The following is a 15,607-nucleotide window of genomic DNA, read 5'->3' as shown; positions in this document are numbered from 1 at the left end:
AGATGATGGGTAATTTCAAGACCTGGAATCCACTAATCACCTTAATCTACAGAGTCACTTTCTCTTGAATTCATGAGGCTCTTAGATACTGTTTTAAGAAGTGTACTCATGTTAGCCAAACTCATCTTCCATGTGCTGATCTCTTAGATTGGAGTTGGCAGGAACCTAGAGACCATTTAGTCCAATCACCAATCATATTACCCGTCTGTTAAAAACAACTTTAAGTGATTCCTTATGACTCCTTAGCCTGGGTCTTACTTTATGTTTAGCCAGATTGTATTGGTTGCTATACTCCTTATCCACTTTTCTACCTTTGCCTTTGCTTTGCTCCACTTCTCTATACCTAAAATTCCCAGCTGTTATCTTAACTTCCAACTTCAGCTGCTCTGATTTTTCACTTGTTCAGATCTTCTCTAACTTCCTTTCATGAAGCCCTCCTTCCCTTATCCTTGTTCTTAATGCTTTTTCTCATCTCAGACCTTCATAATTTGCTTCTGATGTACTGATCATATATCAACTCACAGGAGCCCATGTGTCAATTAACATTATTGTTGTTTGTGTACACATCATATCTTCTTGCTAGGATATGGGCTTTATGAGATCAATTTTTATCCCTTATTTTTATATCTTTAAGTGCCTAGCAGAGTATATTGTATAGTTTAGATACTTTCCTAGCTAGATTGTAAACTCCTTTAGGCAAGGAATCTTGATTTCTACTTTTTATATGCCCATCACCTATTTATTTTATATCAAGCTGTTGGATGATGATTTCTGTTGATCTTGTGTTTTACCTCTGCAGGAAAAGCCAACAGGTGGTTTGGAATTGCGCCACCAAAATCTGGAAAGATGAACATGAATATTCTCCATCAAGAGGAACTTATTGCTCAGAAGAAGCGGGAAATTGAGGCCAAAATGGAGCAACAAGCCAAGCAGAGTCATGTGACCACTCCCCAGCCCCCACCACCAAGGGAGTGAGTATAATCCAGAGAGCTTTTGTGATATTCACAATATCTCAGGAATATTGCATATCATTCAGAATCTCAATTAGTAATCACATTCATTTAGTAGACCTTTATTAAGCACCAGTGGATAGAAATTCTGTGTTGAAAATCAAAAGGAAGAAAATAGATCCTGGTATCATAGAGCCTACAGCTTAATAGGGAGGAAAGATATGTACACAGTCAAATATAAGGATTAGATAAAGGAGAGGACCAAGAAAGCAAGAAATTTGAGGAAGGCAAGATAGTTTGTGTCTTGGTGCTTTGGAAAGGGAGCGGGGAGAGATAAGGAGAGGGAGAGAAGGGAGGAATGGAGTAGAGGATGATGATGAGGGTGTACTTGCTATGTAAAGTTGATAGTGCTAAATAAATGGTTATTGACTGATTAAATAGAGGCTTCATCAAATAGACGAAGAGTCTTGTTCCAAGCACAAAAAATAATGCAATCGAGGGACTGATAATAGTCCGTATTAACTAGACTATAGATTATAAGGCATGAAGTGCCTTAGTATGTGAGATGTCTGGAAAGACATTTCTCAATATTTTTAGCTTTGACTGGTCAGAACAGGGAAATCATCATAAAAGAGCTATCTAAAAAAAATTAGGCTGGTCTTAGTCAACAGTATTTATGAATAGTGTGTATGTGTTTCTGTTGATTATATTACCAAAACAAACTCACCTTTAAAAAAATTACATCAGATTTATATGTGATACCTCATCATTTAAGAAGAAAGGCCCAAATCTTGCCAAGTAAGATTTTGCTTATAATAGCAAGAGTATTCCACTAAAGAGCATCAAGAGTAAATTATACTCTTAATTGTTAGTAATTGGGCAAAGTGGTAGATTTATAGTCTGTGAGGCAACTTGACATAGACTGTGATCCTTAGAATCAGTAAGATCTAGGTTCAAATCCTGTTTGATCACAAGCAAATCACATCACTTCTCACTGCCTGAGCAGCTCTCTAAGACTAGAAGTCACAGACAAGTTACTGGTCTGCATTGGTAGAGGGAGCCTCCATACTAGGTTCTGTGTGCTAATATAGTGCTTTTAGATTTTAGATTTATTAAGTGTGTTTCTGCTAAGAAAACAATAATTTCTTACAGTTGCCTTTTTATTTTTCCAATTCCAATGGCAGTTTATATCTAGAGTAGTTGTCGGTGACTAATAACCATTCTTAGCTCCTGGGCCTATACCTAAACAGGTGGTACCAGCTGACTCCTGAATGAGAGTTAAATGGACGGTATGTGGTATGTGGCAAATAAGCACAATTTTGTAAGATTTGACAAATATTTTTCTTTTAGTGAAGCCTAGTTTATCTCTCTAAGTATTTTTTTTTAATATAGAGTCCCTTCTAAACCCACTTTGAGAAGAGAGAGGGAAGACAGTATGGTGTAGGGCAAAAGGCGTAGGGCACTGAATTAGAGTGAGAAGACTCTAATTCAAGCCCTAGCTCTTCCACTAAATGACTTGCTGGTGTTTTCTTTAGCTTTCTAAACCTTCATTGTCTTGTTTGTGAAATGTGAAGGGGTTGGATTAAAATGATCTTTTGGCTCCTTCCAGCTTCAAGGCTCTCTTTCTAGGATTACACATTGGCTTTTAATATTCTGTTGTCCCAGATCTCTTCCAGTATTCACATTTTGTGTTGTCCATCATTCCTTCAAACTAGAAATCTTAAAACTAGTGATCTTGAAGTTGTAATTCACATTAGGTAAAAGCACTGAAGGAATCCCTTATCTGTTAGGGACAGTTAAGGAGAATGTCACTGAACTAAATGGAATCCAGTTTTGGCATTGACAGTATGAAAGTTTTACTTTTGACCGTAACATTTTATTTTCACTATTTCCCACCTCATAATCTCTGTTACCAAGGTTTGTCTACCCATCTCCCCTTTGGGGCAGTATTATGGATAGGGTCCTGTACTTGTAATTAGGAAAGACCGAGTGCAGTCCCCACTCTCAGATACCTTCTAGCTGAGAGGTCCTAAAACCAGTCACTTTGTCTCTCAGTTCCTCAGTTTCTTCTTCTCTAAAGGGCAGAAATTGAACTCTGTGGCTTCTTAGGTATCTTCTAGCTCTAAATTTACATTTATCTCTTTCTGTTCCTACCACAACCATTGTAATTCAGGCCCTCATTTTTTCTACCTAGACTATGCAATAACCTCTAAATTGATATTCTCCTCCTTCCTGAATCATCCTTCACATCACTGTCAAAATGATGACACTTTCATATAATATGACTAGTCTTATCAGTAGGACAAAATACTGATACTTCTTTTGGCATTGAAAGGCCTTCATAGTCTAGCTTTAGTCCGATTATCTAAGCAGGTTGATTATACACTACTTCTTACACAGTCAAAACTCTAGCCAAACTGATTTACCTTGCTGTTCCTTGTGTAAGATTTCATCTTCCTGGTCATGCCCCTTTACACAAGCATTCTTCCATGCTCTAGGTGTTGTCTTTCTTTACTACTACCTCTTGGAAGCTCTGGATCCCTGAAAAGCTCCATTGAAGTGTCACTCCTTTCTGATTGCCCTGTTATTTAGTGCCTCTCCCAAATTATTGTTTATTTGGCATACACCCTGTATTTATAAGTGAATATCTTATATTCCCCTAGTTCCTTCAGGACAAGATTGTCTCACTTTTGTATTTGTATTCCTGCTGCTTATCAGAACAGTCATAGGTACTTCATAAAAGTTGAATGATTGTCAGTCTTTGCTTACCCAGTCTGAAACTGTGTGTGTATGTGTGTGTGTGAGAGAGAGAGAGAGAATCTTTTTTTTAAATAAAAAATAATCCTGTTTGTTATCTCATATCTATTCTTTTTGTTTTGGGCTTAGAATTGCAAGTGCACCAAATGCTGCTTCTGTCTCTAACAAGTTTGCCAATGATGGCAGCTTCCTGCAGCAGTTTCTGAAGCTGCAGAAGGAAAGATCCTGTACAGGTAAGTTCATTTCATCCCAGGAGTTTGTTGGATTCTGGGAGCTTTGTTAAGTTCCTGCTATTTGGTAATCTTGGGAAGGGTTACCAAAATAAACCTGAAATTTGTTATGGATTTTAGAATTTTGTTAAATATATGAATAGTTTATAGATGGATGTAATAGAAATTAGAATGGGGTAAAGCATCATGGCATAGGGCAGAGATACATAAACTTTGTGAACTCAAGACCCTTTTTTAGCATTGACAATTGCAAAACCTTTTGTTCCAATTTTTGCCCTGCTTCCCCCCACCCCTTCCCCCAGATGGCAGGTTAATCAATACACGTTAAATATGTTAAAAGTATATGTTAAATACAATATATGCATACATGTCCATACAGTTATTTTGCTGTATAAAAAAGAATCAGTGGGAATTCTATGTAGTGGTCATACTCATTTAGCAGAGTTCTTTCGCTGGGTGTAGCTGGTTCAATTCATTACTACTCTATTGGAATTGATTTGGTTCATCACATTGTTGAAGAGGGTCACGTCCATCAGAATTGATCATTGTATAGTATTGTTGTTGAAGTATATAATGATCTCCTGGTCCTGCTCATTTCACTCAGCATCAGTTCATGTAAGTCTCTCCAGGCCTTTCTGAAATTATCCTGTTGGTCATTTCTTACAGAACAATAATATTCCATAATATTCATATACCACAATTTATTCAGCCATTCTCCCGTTGATGGGCATCCATTCAGTTTCCAGTTTCTAGTCACTAACAAAGAGGGCTGCCACAAACATTTTTGCACATGTGATTCTTTAAGATCTCTTTGGGATATAAGCCCAATAGTAACACTGCTGGATCAAAGGGTATGCACAGTTTGATAACTTTTTGAGCATAGTTCTAAATCATTCTCCAGAATGGCTGGATGTATTCACAATTCCACCAACAATGTATCAGTGTCCCAGTTTTCCCACATCTCCTCCAACATTCCGCATTATCTTTCCCTGTCATTCTAGCTCAAGACTCTTTTTCTATAATCTTAAAAATTGAAAATCCCCTAAAGAGGTTTTTCTTTAAAAAGTGAGTAATATCTATCAGTTTGTTATATTAAAAATGAAAACATTTTAGAGATTTTATGAAAATAGTTTTGACCTTGTCCTGAAAGGTCTTAGAGACTCCTAGAGTCTTCAGCTGAACTTTGTTAACCATTGTTATAGAGGACAAAGAGCTGATCTTGGAATTAGGAATAGAGAAGTATTCAAGTACTGTCTATGACATGTATTAGTTTGTGACTAATTAGCAAGTCACTGAATCTCTCAGTACCTCAGATAACTCAGACTACATTATTGAGATTTCATTAGTGGTGGGCATTTCTACACCACAAACCTTTAATGGAAATAGATCCAGATCTTTCCTAAAATAATACATAAAAGGGATAAAAAATGCTATACAATTCAAAGGGACAGGAAAGCTTATTATTTGGATCAAGGTGGTGTAGAGATCAGGTATGATCTTATAGAGGGTGGTTTTTGAGAGGTAGCAGAATGTCAGTATCAGCAGAGTACATTCTGGGTATAGGGGAAAAGTTTGTCTTATTTCTATGAGGGTAGAGTAGTGGGGAATAAGGCTGTTATGTAGTTTGGAACTAGGTAACCACATTTGGTAGAGTTTGAATGTTTAAGGATTTCAGCTTTATTTGGTAGACAATAGAGAATCACTAAAAGCTTTTGAATAGTGAAATGACATTAGAGTTGCTTTAGAGACATTAATCTGGATTAGTTTTTAGTATGATACAATCCAAAGTTAAAACCGTTTTAATTTTAACAAACATCATCACTTTAAAGCCCTGCTTTTGGAAAAATACCTTAAGTGGAAAATACTCACCACTGTATTTTATTTGGAATCAAGAGGCTTGATTCATATAACATGAATACAAATTAATGTAACATAATATTAATAATGATAGCAATAAATCATTTAAATATTTAATATTTAAATATTTTATTTCATTTGATCTTCGCAGCACTTTTGTGAGGTGGGTATTATTCTAGTTTTGTATAGGAGAAAAATGAGTTTCAAAGATAGAATAACTTGCCTACAGTCATGAAATAAATTCATGTTATGGGCACCACTTATATATATATATATATCTGCTAATCCAGAGTTCTTTTCATTACAAGACACTACTTTTTTCAGAAGTGAGTATTGTTTCAGCCTGATTCAGTAGCTAAGAGACTGCATTGTATATTTGGTGTGTAATAGATTTGAAGTCAGATAATGGGATCAAATCTTGGTTTTTCTACCTATGACCTTAAGGAATTCCTTCTTCTTCTATGGTCATAAATTTACTTATTTGAAAATTAAAGAATTGAATTAACATTCTATGGTCACTTTCAAATCTGAAGTCTTATATTTGTAATTTGTATGTTATCCTTTCTATTTTCTTCCCTTTTCCCTTTCTGATAATATTTGTCTACCTACCTATACCAGATACTTATCCCAGAAAATCAGGCTAATAGCAATATTCACATTAATGGTAATAACAAAGAGAGTAGAGAAAAAAAGCAGATATTTTTCTTTTTTTTTTTTAATTAAATTTTATTTTTAAAAAGTTAACATTTATTTTCCTTCTACCCATCTCCCCCAAAAGAAAAACAAAATCTTTGTAACAAATAAGCATAGTCAAGCAAAACAGATTTCTGTATTGATCATGTCTAAAACTGTTATCTCATTCTTCATATTAATTTCTCAGGAAGTGAGCAGTATTCTTCATCATTGGTCTTCTGGAATTGCAGTTAGAAATTGGGTTAATCAGAGCTCTTAAATCTTTCAGAATTTTTTCACTTTTATAATTTTATTGTTATAGTTCTGTTTTATTCATTTTACTCTGTCTCAGTTCATACAAGTCTTCCGAAGTTTCTTTATAACCTTTTTATAAACTTTTATAGCTAACTTGTTCCTTTCACCATTTTTTACGTTAAATTCCTATACATTTACTAATGACAAATTGTTTAACTTCCAGCCATTTCATGGTCATGCACTTACTTTGCCATCACTATAAGAACACTTAAAAATATTTAGGCCATTAGTAGTATGGTTGGATCAAAGATTATACAATCAATTAAATAACTTTTGAGGCATAATTTAAAAAAAAAAGCAGAATATTTTGAATGTGGTTTTCTTCTCTGCACAGGAAATAGGTTGTTTTGATATGAAAATAAATTTCTATTGATTGTTAATATGGTAACTTAGTTTGCCTAATTCTTGCCACGGGGGAAAATAATTTTAAAGTGAAATCAGAAATATTTAGGATAGAAGTAAGAGGAAAAAACTTGACATTTGAAAAGGTTGTTATTGGAATAGAAATGATAAGGTGTATACATCTTTGTGACACTGCCTGCAGGCATAGTAATAGGCTAGATGTCTTCTCAAGGCCCTATTCAACTCTATAATTTAGTCAGTGATTGCTATTTCCAGTAAATGTTATTTCTTTTGTTGCTGTCATTGTTCTTTCCTTCCAAGATGCTTCTCCAAGTTCTGCCTGTGCTTCCTCCAATGTCTCTACCTCAAGCACTGGGAAAAAACCAATCTTGATTGGAAAGAGACCCAGCCTGGGAGTAAGCAACCCTCTCAATCAAGTAAAAAACTACTCTCATGCCAAGCAGAGCCCTGTGGCTAATCGCCTGAGTGTCTTCCAGTCTCCAGATGATGATGATGAGGAAGATTATGAGCAGTGGTTGGAAATTAAAAGTAAGTGTAGAGGTTCGCCCCACAACCCCTCAAGTTTTTTTTATAAATTGACCTATTCAGTAGCAAGAGAAGTGGGAATACTGAGCAAATCTAGATTTCCAATAGGGACCGTCTCTTAGGTTAATGACAAGTGTGTTTTGCCTTAAAGAAGGGATTCTAGTGTTGTTCTTTTCCTTGTATAATAAGATAAAAGAAACTTTGTTTCATGGAAGACATGTTAAAGTGGAAGGAATCTTGGACTAACAGTCAGGAGACTTGAGTTTTATGTGCTAGCTTTGTCACTAACTGACCATGAGACCTTGGGCAAGTCCTTGACCCTCATTAAGCTTGTTTCTATTTCTGTAAAATATACTTCTTTTTCTAAGGTCCTTTAGTGAGCAAACTAAATAGATTCCCGATTATTAATTTCTCTCTTTTCCCCCGCTCCATGTTGAGTAATTTAATCTACTCATCTCAAGTCTCTGAATGAGTTCTGGGAATTCCACTCTTCTTGTTTTAGGGTCTTCCATCCAGATTTGATCAAGGATTCATATTAGCAGAATAGTGGAAGATGTTACTCTTACTGTTCTTGTCCTGGGGGAAAATAATAATGTTGGTCCCTAGCACTTTGACTTCACTAACTTGTACTGATTCTAGGCCTGCTTTGGGAAGAGGCAGGAAGGGAAGTCATGACTGTCATTTGGCTACAAAGCTTTTTTGTAGTCTAAAGAGGGAATGCTTTGAGAGGGATGTTCCTTAGAAAGAATATGCTATAATGTTAGATATTCTATAGTTCATTGGTACTGCTCTGATTTAGAGATGTGAAAGTTATTAGACCCTAATTTAATCACATTACAAGTTCCATATATACTCCTTCCTCCCTACTCTAAGCAACTAAAATTTCTTGATGAAGGCCATATTGAGGGTATGTTAGTGTCTATTTTGTATACTCACTTTTTGTCAGTGACCCAAATGGATTTAGCTTTTTCCCTTCCCGTACCTTTCATGAGATTGTTCAGGTTTACATCCCTTCCCCCAGCAGTCAGTCACTGGTAATTTTGTACATCATACTAGGTTTACCGCCCCCATTTCATCCCTCTTCTTCCCTCCCTCCCCCATCCCATTCTTGTCTGTTGTTGTGGTTCTTAGAAATAATGTGCCTGTTGACTGTTGGGTGTATGAATTGAACCCCAGTACTGACAGCCTGCTTAAAGTTTTACCCCCAGAGGATGCGGAGACCCGGAAAGTGGTAGAGAAATTGGCCAGGTTTGTGGCAGAAGGAGGCCCTGAATTAGAAAAGGTTGCTATGGAGGACTACAAGGATAACCCTGCATTTTCGTAAGTATAACTGCGCTTAGTTTATTATTTAATCATCTCATTAACTGCTAGTGTTAAGGTATGGAGCCTTGTGTGTATAACTTGTTGATAAAATTTTCATTGAAAGAACTGTTGAATTCCACCAGCAGCTCCAGGTGTGATGTCTCTCAGAGATTATATTACATTAAGATGCCTTTTTTTGTCTTTAGAAATGTAACCATGAAAAGCTTTAGAATTAAACTGTCAGGGTAACATATTCTATGACTTTTTCTGACCATTCTTCTAGATTTTTGCATGATAAGAACAGCAGAGAATTCCTGTACTACAGAAAGAAAGTGGCAGAGATGAAAAAGGAAAACCAGAATGCCCAGACACCATCTTCTCAGAAAGGTAGGGGAGGGTGCTGCTAAATCCCAGTACAGAGGGTCAGAAATGCTTTTCCTTGTATTAGATCTGAATGGGCCACAAGGGCAGCAGCCTGCAGAGTTAGATTGGGGCATCACCATGAAGGCCAAAAGAGCCGCAGCTTCATTCTTTCCCAAGTAGCAGGAGCTCAGCTGTGAATACAAAAGGAGTTTTAAGGTTAAGATGCCAATTTTCACTGTACACTGAAGCTCAGAGGTTCCATCTCTTTCTCAGAATATAAATGTGGGAGGAATTGAAATGAATTTTTAAGATTTCAATATAATAAATTTCAAATGAAAGATGAAAAAGTAGTTATATTTTAAATGGAGTAATATCCCAACTGAATGTTAAACTATTTGTAGGGCAATAGGGGAAAAATCAATGATTGAAGAGAAATAGTTTTTTTTTAAGATTTCCATAAAGAGCCAGTTGCTCTTTATTTTTCTTATTCCTTCCCCTTATTCCTTCTACTCAGTATAGGGCTCCTTTAGCGACCTTCTTCCACAGGTAAGAATGAGAAGCAGATCCAACCAAAATTCCCTTGGAGAAGCCACACACAGGGACAAACTTATATTTCTTTCTAATTCCATGATCCTGAGCCTAGCATAAACAAGCCCCACAAAAGGTATCTTAAACAGTGACATGTCTCACCAAAATTTCATCTTGTCCTGAAAGTAGGATTGCAAAAGAGAAAGGCCATGTCCCGGTTCAAAGATGATATATGGTTTAAATTCTTGGCCAGGGGTCATTCAGAGCAGTCAGACTAGTAAGCACCACAATTTGTTCCCAGTGAAGTAACCTGATTACCGTTTGCCTGTTTTTCTTTGTATCATTCCCCCTCCCAATAAACCCCTCCTCTTGCCCTTGGGGTTCTTAGAACATATTAGGCTTTTGACTGTTGGGTGTGGTGAGTTGAACCCAGTACTGACAGCCTGCTTAAAGTTTCACCCCCAGAGGATGAAGAGACCAAGACTTTTGCTGAGAAGCTGGCCAGGTTTATAGCTGATGGGGGTCCAGAAGTGGAAACAATTGCCTTGCAGAACAACAGGGAAAACCATGCATTCAGGTAAGATGAGCATGATTGTAATTAACATTCATGGGAAGAAAGCCCTCAGGATGCAATTGACTGTAATGCTGATGTATGCTGTCTGCAGAAGTGCTGTTTTTGCTTGAGGATATAAATAGATAAGTGGATTTAATGAAGTTGGCCTTCTACCAGGACTTCCCCCTTTTCTCCCCTCCCTCCCCCTATATGCCACTGTATAGCATATGGCATTTCTGGCTTTGATATAATAAATAATATAATAAAGCTATTCATACTTGCTACGTGCTGCTGTGGTTACAGGGCACTTTTTTTGTAGCAGCATGCTATCTTTGTAGGTAGTATGATCATTTTTATCTCCATTTTGGAGATGAGCAAACTGAAACCCCCAAATTTTTCTGACTTGTTTGTGATCTAGTGCTAGAAACAGTATTAAAACCCAGGTTTCAACTGCAAAATGAGTTTCTTTTTCCTCACAAAATTCTGCTGATCATCTTCTGGGATGTTTTCACAATTCAATCTATATTTCCCAAGTAGTTCAAGGTAGAAAACAACTGGTTTTTTTTTTGTTTTTTTTTTTTGCAATATTGTACCTGGATCTATGTTCTTTGTTGAGGCCAATTATAAAAACTACCCTTGTATAGTATTCTGATGCATGTCCATTATTATTTATATGGGCACAGCTCATGTAATCTTTTTCTGACTTCACATCAAGAGGTAATGTAATGTGTTGCAGTGGTTAAAGTGCTGGACTTGGAATCAAGAGGACATGAATTAAATTACCTCAGATACTTAGTACCTGGGTGACCTTGACTAGATCATTTAATCTCTTTCAGCTTCAGCTTCCTGATATGCAAAATAGGAACAACAAATTCCCGAACCTCTAACCTCACAGGGTTGTGAAAATGAAACAATTTGTGTACAGTACTTGCCAGATAAAGTGTTATATTGTTAGAACTATAATCCCAATCCCTAGGAAACCTGGGTTTGAAAATTTAAAGTGACCCAGTAATCCTAAACCCCCTTTTACTCACCAAAAAGACCCTTGTCTCCTACTCTGCATAAAAATTGGCCTCGGAAATCTCATGCAAGACTTCTATCTCCCTGCTTCTGTCATTGATGTATCCCCTTAACAAACAGTTGCACATATGTCAGATAAAGAAGCAGGTTAACCTGTTTGTTGGTTTCTGTCAACCCTATAAAAAGCCCTAGGTCCTTTTGTTTGGATATTAATCCCGTGTGGCCAGTCGTCTTAATAAATTCTCCAGTTAAAAATTAACATTTTTCAATTTGTCTCTATATTTTGTCCCAACCGTTAATTTTATTATTATACTGGCACCAAATCCTGTCTTTATATCATTTGCCAATGCTTCTTTGTCAAGATTCCCATGGAACTATTTGATGCTTGTATCTAGAAAGTTCCATTCCCACTCTCCTCCTTGTTCATGGACAGACTTGTTAATTATTGGGACAAAAAGTCATGTGCAGCCTAACTTTTCCAACATTTTAGCCTAGGATGGCCACAGAGACTTTAAAGGTCCACATTTATGGTAAGTCTTTTACTTGCCATCAGATATTTCTGTTACCAGATAGGATCCTTCCATTGTAGTGCTGCCACTTAGAGAAATTCTTTATCAGCTATCAGCTTTTGTGAGAGACTTATTGGCATAAACAGTTTGACTGTCTTTTAAGAAGCAGCTCCTACAACTTTTAAAGTTGTTTTCAAGAGAAATATTTAAAGCTGTTCTCTCAGTACATTTAAAGTCAAGTTCATCGATTATTAATCATTTTTGTATTTTAAATGTTGTTGCCATTTTGACTTGATGGAAACTTGAATTTTTCTTCTGTTTTTTGAATGGTATTTTAAAGAAAAATGACCATATTTCAAGTTTTGTAGTATGCTAATTTTCTTTAAATCTTTGGAGGGAATATAATTCATGTCTGTATAGCACCTACTGTTTGCAAATCTCTTTCCCCTTCACACCTTTAAGAGATGGTTTTAATGAGCTACTTTGGCCAAAGAAAAGTCTTCTTTGATTGTCTATCCTTTAGTTCTGAATCTTCCTAAACTTAGTTTGGTCCTTAGAAAATAGATATATAAATTTTCACTGGATCTGTGTATTATAAGTCTTTCCAAGTTGGTAGCACTTAATTAGTCAGATTCAAATAAACTTGATTCCATACTGATTCCATTAGTTAGAAATACTTATATCCAATTTTATAGGTTTTTATATGAGCCAAATAGCAAAGGATATAAATACTACCGACAGAAACTGGAGGAGTTCCGGAAAGCCAAAGCGAGCTCCGTAGGTACAAGCCCCACATCTGATCCTGGTCTGAAACGAAAGACACCTCCAGAAGCTTCTTCTTCCTCTTCATCTATGTCCCCTTCGTCATCCTCCACCACCACCACCATTTCTACTACTCTAGCTCCTGGCAAGGCAGTGGCTGCAACTACAACCAAGAAGAAAAGGAAGAGTAGATGGGGACCAGAAGAGGAGAAGGTTGAACTGCCTCCACCTGAGATGGTCCAGCAGGATGTGGATGCTTCCCCTTCCCCCCTATCAGGTAGTAACTGTTGCCTATTTTAAAAAACTCCATTTTGATTTCCTTCTCCCAACTCTATACTAGTCAGGTTCAAATTAGGTTAATTAGACTTTTCTTTTTCCCACAGCAAGACGACCTATAAACGGGTATACCACATGTTTGACTCCTTCTATCTTCCTGCTCAGCAGTCCTAGATGCAGCCTCTTATATAGCTTTCCTTATATGCTGATGTAGATAAGACTGCTTTTATCTTATGATTTTGGGAATTGAATGTGTCATTTCTTAGGTTATCTGGAAAATTCTGCTGTGTATTATTTTAGGGTATTTTCCTGAGCAACCATTGAAGGATGTTTTCCTCTAGGAGCTGAGATGGTCAAAAGAAGCACTTGTCAAAATATGAGCTTAGCTATTCCATATCTTTATCATGTCTCTGATCAACTCTTTAATCTTTCCTTTATTAAGGAAAGTCACATTTAGCAAGATGCATCAAAAAAGATAGCATATAGACATTGTTGCAGTTTTCAGTCCTAGGGCTTAGCACTTGGTTTGCCTCCCTCAAATGAAAAGCTCTGTGTAAAGACTGGGCCAATTACTTCTGCATGTATGTACTTCAGTGCCCAGAATATGATATATTGGATTATTTACTGAGATTTTGAATTAATGATAGAGGGGGAGGAAAAAAGTGCTAGGTTCCACATTGTAGAGGGAAATCCAACAAGAGAGCTTAGGGAAAACCAAGATAAGGAGAACAGTGAAAAAAACATAATTTGAGAACAAATTGAAGCAGCAGGGGTGCTCTGGAAAAGGGAAGAATTGGGGATGTGATTTTTTTTTTTTTTAACTTTAAAAATCTATTTTCAAATATCTGATTCCCACTCAAACTGACAGCATTAGTATGAAGAAAAGCCTTTGTGAGTCTTAAAGCATATACAAATATTTGTTTTTACTCCTTATTTGAAATTTTGTCTTAAGAGTTTTAGTCTTGAAAGCATTCTGTCCCTTTTAATTCACCTGCCTCTTGAATCTTAGGCCATACAATCCTACCTATTATTTCTCAGATGTCTTTGAAATCTTTTTTTCCCATAATTGGTGTTATAAAGGTAAATTAAGGATTTAGCTGCTTATTGACTTCACTAGCATGAAATTTGCTTTGTTTTGGAGGTGAAGGAAGTAGAGGGGACATGTAAGGGGAGAATATGATTGAGTTTTTTTGTCAAAAGAAGTCATAATTGAACTGTCATAGCTCCTACCTTTCTGCCTCAGCAACTTCTCTGAAGTTCATTGGAAAGAATGAATTTTTGAGTCTAATGACCAAATTTAGTATTCTGACTGCCATTTATTACTGTGTGACTTTGGTTCCTAAGTCATATCTTTGAATTTCAGTTACCTCACCTGTTAAATCAAGAAATTAGATTAGATGACCTTTATGATACTTTCCAGCTTCACAATTAATTTTATTTTTTCACTTAACAAGTATTTGTTTCCTATCATCTCCCCCGTCTATTTCCCCTTACTTTCCCTCCAAACCAGCCCCCCACCAAAAAAAAAAATCCTTAATACAATAATACATATAATAAAGACCAAGCAAGGCTCAAAAGAAGAGTAGTATTACCTCACCCTTTTGAAGGGGTGGAAGATAGACGATAGACAAGTGTTGAAAATTTGAACATAGTTTCAGAATTTTTCAGTGTCTTGATTGGTTATACTGAATTTTTTCCCCTATCTTTTTACCTTTAAAAATTTTTGTTTGTTTTATAGAATGACTTATTGGGAGGGAAAGGGGAAAGGAGATACTAAGGGTAACTGTGGTTATGTAAAAAAAAAAAAAAGACACAAAAACTTATTTTAAAAATGTACATAATTAAACAAATCAAGTTCTTGTTGACTATTGTAAATTTTTGTCTCATTCTTATTATAATTTCTCTCAGGAGTTTTTCATTCTTAGTGATCAGTCCTATGAAATAGTCTTTCAGAATTGTTCTTTTTATAGTGTTATATTTTAAATGCACTGCATCAATTAATATATCTGTCCAGGTTTCTCTAAAATTATTCTTTTTGTTATTTATTACGGCACAGTTCTTATCCATTACATTTATATGCCATAATAAGTTCGTATATGTTCTAAGCTCGTTTTTCCCATTTTTTCAGTATTTGTCTTTTTTTCTCCACTTTGGCAGTCCGATGGGTATGAGGTTTAAATTTCAGAATTGCTTTAATTTGCAATTTTCTAGTTATTAGTAATTTGGAACACTTTTTTTTTTCTTATGATCTTAGCTATTTTCAATGTCTTCTTTTGAGAACTGATTTTTCATATCCTTTGACAATTTGTCAATTAGAGAATAGACCACAATCTATTACTCCTGAAGTTTCTTCTTAAAATGTAAGATTATTAGAACACAATCCCAATTCCCTTTCTTCTGTTACCTGTATCCTCTTCCTGTCTTTTCCTTGTCTTCTGCCCACCAAAATTCTGTTAAGCTCTCCTCCAACTCTAGGAATCAAAGATTTTATAATTATGCTATGAAGAATGATACATTTACTCTTTGCCATCACAAAATTTTTGAATGGGTTTTAAGAGTGAGATCATCATACTAAAAGTTTTAGTTAATTCTGATATCTGTATGTAGCACGTATAGAGTATTATG

The 15,607-nt window shown here is 36.0% G+C and overlaps 1 protein-coding gene across 1 annotated transcript in view; it reads left to right on the top strand.

Moving 5' to 3' along the window:
- The window catches only part of SUGP1 (SURP and G-patch domain containing 1), a 46,920-nt gene that overhangs the window by 14,708 nt on the left and 16,605 nt on the right, over positions 1 to 15,607 (top strand). Inside the window, exons 2-8 of the mRNA XM_003760737.4 lie at positions 800 to 971; positions 3,837 to 3,940; positions 7,445 to 7,672; positions 8,866 to 8,989; positions 9,255 to 9,358; positions 10,316 to 10,439; positions 12,640 to 12,983. Of these exons, the coding sequence (XP_003760785.1) occupies positions 800 to 971; positions 3,837 to 3,940; positions 7,445 to 7,672; positions 8,866 to 8,989; positions 9,255 to 9,358; positions 10,316 to 10,439; positions 12,640 to 12,983 (1,200 nt within the window). The remainder of the gene's footprint in view (positions 1 to 799; positions 972 to 3,836; positions 3,941 to 7,444; positions 7,673 to 8,865; positions 8,990 to 9,254; positions 9,359 to 10,315; positions 10,440 to 12,639; positions 12,984 to 15,607) is intronic.

Source organism: Sarcophilus harrisii, chromosome 1 (assembly GCF_902635505.1).
Source record: "Sarcophilus harrisii chromosome 1, mSarHar1.11, whole genome shotgun sequence".
In the NCBI taxonomy this organism is placed as follows: domain Eukaryota; kingdom Metazoa; phylum Chordata; class Mammalia; order Dasyuromorphia; family Dasyuridae; genus Sarcophilus; species Sarcophilus harrisii.
Note: the sequence above shows the minus strand (reverse complement) of the source record. Positions and strands in the feature narration are given on the sequence as shown.